The 7,300-nt window shown below is 47.5% G+C and overlaps 1 protein-coding gene across 1 annotated transcript; it reads right to left on the bottom strand.

The window, feature by feature from the left end:
• Positions 1–1,608: 1,608 nt before the first annotated feature.
• Positions 1,609–6,648, bottom strand: TSPAN1 (tetraspanin 1). The gene is made up of 8 exons (XM_069981180.1): positions 6,557–6,648; positions 4,895–4,974; positions 3,430–3,639; positions 3,058–3,132; positions 2,580–2,678; positions 2,346–2,489; positions 2,185–2,268; positions 1,609–2,016 (listed from the first exon to the last, which is right to left on the bottom strand). Exons 2-8 carry the CDS (start codon positions 4,949–4,951, stop codon positions 1,951–1,953), a joined length of 735 nt encoding a protein of 244 aa, XP_069837281.1. The 5' UTR covers positions 4,952–4,974; positions 6,557–6,648; the 3' UTR covers positions 1,609–1,950.
• Between the last annotated feature and the right edge of the window lie 652 nt (positions 6,649–7,300).

Raw genomic sequence — 7,300 nt, 5'->3', positions numbered from 1 at the left:
CACACCTCTGAATGCCAGGTGCCAGGACTGAGGCCCAGAATCCTGTAGGAGTTGCCCCCTTTAGGACATAGTAATTGGGGATGAAAACTTGGTTTTAAAAATCTGTGTGAATGCTGCTCAAGACCTGATAGCACAATAAGCCAGATGGACTCCATGGAGACTCAGGCTGAAAGTACAAAGTCCCTGCACCAGGTCTTTCAGGGCAGATGTTGACAATTCAGTAGGGGCAGATCCTCCTTAGCATCCCAACAACTCAAACTTCATGATCGTCCTACACCCCTTAGTGAGTATAGTTCTGAGGTGACTGGAGAATAACACTTGATGTAACAGCAGAATAGTCAGTGCAGCTCTAGAGGTGAATGGAGGGCAAGATGTAACATAGCTGAATAATGAGTGCAGCTCTGGAGGTGACATTTATCAGGAAACAACCAATAAATGTCTTAATCATGATCTTGATGCCAATACCACACTCACTACATAACCTGGCTTTGTTTACGAGACAATGGAGTTATCCAGGTAGGCTGTCACCTTGGAATCTGTCCCCAAACAAGTGAACAGCGACTTCAGTTTTATTTATCTTTCCCACATTCCTGAGAAGATTAGTGAAACAAAAATAAAATATGAACAATTAATAGTTGCAACAGAGATAACACGCCGGCTGCTTTGCAGGACGCCAGCGCCCACACCTACTGCCATGGGGACCAGCTCAGTTCTAGCGATCAGGAGGACTGGAGGCAAATGTTATCAGGACAAGAGAACATTTATAATCTCCAATAGAACTTTACAGACTGCTCAGACACCAGTGAAGTCCTAGAATAGAAAAACTTGCTTTATTCTACAGTATTTAGATTTTTCTGGCCAATTTGCTGCACATTCGTTTTATAATTAACATAGGGAGTTCCTGACATTTAAAGTAATTTTAATAACCTTGTTGTGCAAGATTTACCCTTAAAAGTAGCGACAGATTAAGGTTAGTGCTCTCATTAGGCTCTCTCCATAGTGCACAGCACCAGAGCTGAGCTGTTTGCCAGTAGTACTAAGACAGGAACTCTTTCCCTTACTTGTCTGACCAAGCACAGCATATACTACTCTCACAAACTGCATGGAACAGGCTTGCACTGTCGATGATTTACACCGTAGACTACTCTCCATGTGGGAGAAGAGGTTACTGATGCCCTCAGATTTCAAGGTGCTTTGTGAGGACTATGCATTGTGTAAGACAAATTGCTAAATTTGCCAATATTGGCGAGAATTGTCACCTCTTAGGGCAGTCCCCTTCTCTGTCTACAAGCTGTAAGATTAGATTAGTATGGCCTCATCTGTCAACATGAAGCTTTCCTTATTACTGCTCTTTAGCTCAGGTCTCCCAGTCTCTTCCTTTGCCTATAAATATGGGACAAGATGAGCGCAGCTGAGCATGCTCAAGTCTGACCGATCCTGGAAGACTGGGCACTTGATTATAGTTGGCTCAAGTTAGATGCAGCCCAAGGGAGTCCTGGAAGATACAGCCTACGGCCTGTAGGAGATACCAGCAGGTGAGGCAACTGGCAGACGTAGCACCCCTTGTAGGAGCAGACAACTCCACAATGAGACGTAAACCCCAGACTCTGAAGTGAAAAGTCCAGCTTTATTACACATCCTGAGAATCGGCCATCACAAAACATTAAATATTATAAAAAACTAATTTTATATTCAAAATCATATTTGGCACCAGAACAAAAGACTGGAGGAAAAAAATGTGCAATGCAATCATACAGCGGCCGGAGCCAGGACCCCCAGGGGCTGAGGGTGGCTCAAGTGCTGATCAGGGACCTCCAGGGTGGAGGACACACTGACTTGTGTACAGTCCATTGACGGCCCGGCCGGTTGTATTCCTGTCACACTGGCGCCACTTTTCCTCTTGAAATGTCATTTACACAATGTACACGAGTGGATCCGCAGTCACCAGCATCAGTGTATGGAGCCCTCCTTGTCAATCTTGCAGTATAAGTACATGGAGACCACCATGGCTGCCAGCTGGAAAGAGACCACAAGAGATGAGAATTCAGAAGTCCCACAAAGTATTCATTTATGCCCCCTTAAATGGGGCATGCTCAGCAGGTTACCATCCTGACCATGGGGATTCCTATGGCAATAGGTCATATCTGTTCCTCCCTCACCCCTGGTACCCCTGGTATCACTTACCTCCAGCGCACAGATGCCAGCTGCCACTCCACCAACTATGGCAGCGTTTGACTTAAGCAGGTCCAGGATTTGGTTGAAGCATCCCTGTGTAGAAAGATCCGGTCAGACATTGTTCTAGAGCACAGTATACATGGCACATAATTCCTTCAATGGGAACTCACCTTCATGCGGGTCGCCTGTGCCGCATCTTGATTGCAGGTGGTGGTGGTGGAGTTGCAGCACTGGCTCGGGTACAGTCCATTATTTTTGCTCACAAACTGAGAATTATCGAAATCTGTGTAGTTGTTCAGTCCACAGCACTTCAGCTGCAAAAAAAAAAAAAAGTCAAAGCTTGTAAGGGATGGAAGGTGGTTGGCACAAACTTAATGACATAATATATAATCGCTACTCCTTACATCAGTCATGGTGTTGTTCCAGATCTTAGTCACGTCCGCGTTCGTTCCATAATCATTCTTCAGAACTGGAGTCAGTACAGACGTCAAGAAGCTGTCCGCCTAACAGAAGAAAGACGGCAAATCAGTCATCCATCCAGCAGCCCCCCAGAGATCAGTGAGGGCTACGAGTATCCCCTGGAGGACCACACTACTTGGCAAGTATAAGGGACACACATGTGGCGATAAGAGTGGTACTGGCGGTGGGTATTGTTTGGACAGCTACTTTATGCAGGATGTTTTAGACAACTAAAACCTAACAGTCAGGTCATGTGTTGGACCCCAAGACTGGAGGTGATGTCCTTACCGCCATGAGAGGCCTCCCAATGGGTAACTCAGCTGATCTACACAGGCCGGAGGACCCATCCCCTACAGATACTGTGTCATTTCTATAAAGGGGATGAGCGTAGGTTAAAGGCCATTAATTGTCAGGATTTCTTACCACAGAGGAGTAGACCAAAGCGACCACTGCACCAGCAATCTCTGCAATGAAGATGATCAGGACGATTGAGAAGAACTGAGGAAATAGAGAGGATATAAGATCAATACTGAGAACCTGATCCCAGGCCTGGTATACTGTGTGCCGCTAAACCTCTAAGACCTTCACGTGTGATACTGTGCCCTGAACCGTTGCATCCAATATCATTGTGTGTCCAAGGCCCTTATGTGATGAACTAAGGCCTAGGTGCCATACAGCCTGCTAAATAGTGTATCTAAATACAAAATGTGAGACCAAGTACTGAATCTAAGCCTGTCATGTGTAATATAACCCGTGACCTGTGAATCCAGTGGAGTTGCAGGCACCCCTTCTCACCGTGATCAGCAGGCATTTGCTCTCCTTCTGCGCTCCACAACAGCCCAGGAAGCCAAGGATCAGCAGTAGGGCCCCGATGGCGATCAGGAAGTAGCCAACATTAACGAATTGTGCAGCAACACCATTTGGTATCGTTCCAAATATCTTCAGAAAAGAGGTGCTGTCCACGCTGACCCAGATACCGACTCCCAACAACGTGCCCCCGGCCAACTGGAAGAAGGAGGGGGAAGGGTTAGCATGTGGCAGTAAAGTCGCCATCACCACTAAATAGAGTTGTGTCCTGCAGATTGTGCAGGGCCTCTATATTAATTAAATTATATTATATTATATATTATATATATTATATTTATATAAAAGTCATGTATACAATGCCATACAGTGGGTCATAATAGGTCAATATTAATGAGGGCCCCAGACCAGAGCCCATCACTCCCATCTGCCTCTATATTAAAGTCATTGGTCACAGGGTATAAGGCAGCTCTTTCCAGCAGGAGCCACCACCGCTGATAGCAAACAAGTGCAGGGTCATAAGAAATGCAAAAACACTGGGCCCAGGGCCACGAGCAGGAGAAACACACAACACGGATCAGGAACACATCTATCTTTCCATTGTTCCCTGTGATCCAGCCGCACCCATTGCCAATCAGCAGCTTGGCCCAGTTACACTAAATACCACTGCACCTGTAACAACCCCATCCACGGGAGCAGTGACCCTGGCATAATATGAGGGACATGGTTATAACCGTGCAGCCTCTGTTGAAATGTAGAGCTTCTCGTCCAGCAGGAAGATCGCACAAGGAAGTAAAAGTCCCTCCAAATGAGGAAGTGGTACAGTCCCTGCAGGCACCACTGCTCTTTGGTTATAGCTTCAGCCATCATTGCTGTAATGAACCATGCTATTAACCACCAACTATCAGACTAGTACATGCACTGGCCTAAAGACAGCCGCCATATTCCTTTCATACAGGCCATCCATGATTCCAGTGATGAAACGTCACCAAGCAGGGCCATGCATGTATTGGCTTGCTATGTCATCACGAGCTATACCATACTGTATATAGAGCCCATACACTATGGCAGGGAACCTTGGCTCTCCAGCTGTTGCAAAACTACAACTCCCATCATGCCTGGACAGCCAAAGCTTTAGCTTTGTAACCCATCCAATCGAAACTTTTGACATAATTGACGTGTTCCCTTTAAAAAGAGTTACTGTCACATTGAAGAGGTCATCCACTCTTTATGCACCATGTCATAGCGGAGGAGTCAAGCAATTTAGCATTTTGATCCAGGTAGTCACATAGGCTGTCCTGCCCAGAGATTGAAAGCCATCTGCGTGTATACGTGCGTCTGTGGAGAGACGTCAATCACCGAGCAAACAGACCTCTTATGATAAAACAGATTTGCCGTTAAGTCGGATAATACAGAAGTCTACGGGCTACAGTTTTAGTTAGTCTTCTATACTTACAAAGATAGCCAGGTTGAATAAGATCATGAGAACTTTGATGCATGTGAAGCAGCTCATGGTTGCGGTGGTTATGTTTCTTTCTGGAAGAGAAGGAGAGAGTTAGAGAGATATGACAGACAGTGGGGACCCCCCCACCCTGTACAGCAGACTCATTCACGATCATGGAAAATCTCAGACTTCTCTGCTGGCGAAAGACACCAGACACTATGGATCCAGCAGATTTAGTGGTCAGGACCAGTAACCACAAGATTAGTAATGACCCCCCCCACCTACAATCTCCCGATTCTTAGATGGGTCACAGGAATGATCAGGCTCTATGACCGGGGGATTATATTGGGGTCCCCCACACCCATCCACAGTCCAGCTGCTCAGGGTGCGACACATTCAGCACCAAGATCACAATGGAACAGACGTGGAAAAGAAAACACCCAAAGACACAACCCGAGCGTGAAGAGAGATTGCTGTGCCTGGCGCAACCATCCAGCAATACCAACAACACCCATCATCCTCATCCATGATTAGCAGCAAGAAACTGAAGGGATGAAGGGCTCATGTCCAGCTGATTACTGCCCTGACCCTGCAGGGGTTAAATGCCAGGGGCAGATTGTGCAATAGCAGTCTCCTGAATAACTGGAGGAAACTGGTGAAATCTGATCCATTGTGTTTTATGCAATCCGATCACCCAAAACAACTGGAGGAAGGTGGCACAGCCTGGCATCGGTCACATGACCTGCTGGTATCACCACCATGGACAAACACCAGACCCCCAAAATGTAACAGGCAAATAAAAGCACTCCCAATCATGCAACACCAAACCACATCCTAATGGCAGTAGTGGTCAGAGCAGAAGGTTCACTTCTACAACAGAACAGGATGAGCATGTGCCCCCACTGCTATATACAGAGAACAGGGCAACCCACAGCTGGATAAGCATGTGCCCCCACGGCTATATACAGAGAACAGGGCAACCCACAGCTGGATAAGCATGTGCCCCCACTGCTATATACAGAGAACAGGGCAACCCACAGCTGGATAAGCATGTGCCCCCACGGCTATATACAGAGAACAGGGCAACCCACAGCTGGATAAGCATGTGCCCCCACTGCTATATACAGAGAACAGGGCAACCCACAGCTGGATAAGCATGTGCCCCCACGGCTATATACAGAGAACAGGGCAACCCACAGCTGGATAAGCATGTGCCCCCACGGCTATATACAGAGAACAGGGCAACCCAGAGCAGGATAACTATATGCCACCCCTCCCCACTATATCCAGAGAATAGCCTAATCCAGAACAGCATACATAGGTGGCCCCTCCTATATACAAAAACAGCCTAATCTAGAACAGGATAAGTATGTGCCCCCTCCCCTCCTATATACAGAAAATAGCATACTCAGAAAGGGACAAGTATGTACCCCCCTCCTATATACAGAGACCAGCATACCCAGAGCAGGCCATGTGCCCCCCTCTTCTATATAGAGACCAGCATACCCAGAGCAGGCCATGTGCCCCCCTCTTCTATATAGAGACCAGCATACCCAGAGCAGGCCATGTGCCCCCCTCTTCTATACAGAGACCAGCATACCCAGAGCAGGCAATGTGCCCCCCTCTTCTATATAGAGACCAGCATACCCAGAGCAGGCTATGTGCCCCCCTCACCTGCAGTCTCAGCTTCACACAGGTGTTTTCTGTTCTCACACCTTCCCAGCCTTATAACTGCACCTGTATGCAGGGGTGGGGTTAGGGGGGGGTGCTAGCCAATCAGCTGTGTCCAGGCTACAGGTAAAATCTTCTTGCCTCCTTCCCCAGCCTCTGCAGCCTGGGAGGGGGGGACTCATTGAGCAATGTGCAGGAGGCTGAGGCTTGGTGGCAGGACATGCAGCTTCTGTGTAATAAGGTGAAACATCCCCATTCATGGCTTTTCCTGTTTAGGGATTTGGAAAATCTTCTGTCTGTCGCCAAGTCTGATAATCCGGAGCTTCTGAGGACACCACCGCTCACAGTCCTTCCACCACTGTATCAGGGGACAGCTGGCTGTATACATAGGGTGCTGGACACTGTGATGTTACACAGGTATAGAGCTCCCTGGCCTCCTTAGTGGTATACATTCATAGAGTGGCCTGTGCTACAGACACCCCCAAGCGGTGAGGTCTATGGGCATGTTTGTCATATGTGTCAGAAAACTTTTCAAGGCCTAGGGCAAAATGACATCACAAATGTTATATGTCACTCACCTAAACTAGATGGCGGAGCACTATCTCTCCTGATCCCCATGTACACCTGCTTATTTTAACTGACTGTCCGTGTGTTGTCAACAAGGAGAAGGGATGAAGCCAAAGTTAGACCCCTCTGTCCACCTTCTCTTTCCCCTCCTCCAGAACCCTCTGTTCCCCTTCTCCTTAC

The sequence above is a fragment of the Dendropsophus ebraccatus genome, chromosome 8 (assembly GCF_027789765.1).
Source record: "Dendropsophus ebraccatus isolate aDenEbr1 chromosome 8, aDenEbr1.pat, whole genome shotgun sequence".
Lineage (NCBI taxonomy): Eukaryota > Metazoa > Chordata > Amphibia > Anura > Hylidae > Dendropsophus > Dendropsophus ebraccatus.
Note: the sequence above shows the minus strand (reverse complement) of the source record. Positions and strands in the feature narration are given on the sequence as shown.

What these genes read in the sequence shown, in the direction of transcription:
- TSPAN1 (XM_069981180.1), bottom strand. Translation starts at nt 4,951, where the DNA reads ATGAGCTGCTTCACATGCATCAAAGTTCTCATGATCTTATTCAACCTG. An exon ending in GCAAATGCCTGCTGATCACG is followed by an intron (nt 3,133 to 3,429) that starts GTGAGAAGGGGT and finishes CTATTTCCTCAG; the next exon opens with TTCTTCTCAATCGTCCTGAT. An exon ending in CTTTGGTCTACTCCTCTGTG is followed by an intron (nt 2,679 to 3,057) that starts GTAAGAAATCCT and finishes TTCTTCTGTTAG; the next exon opens with GCGGACAGCTTCTTGACGTC.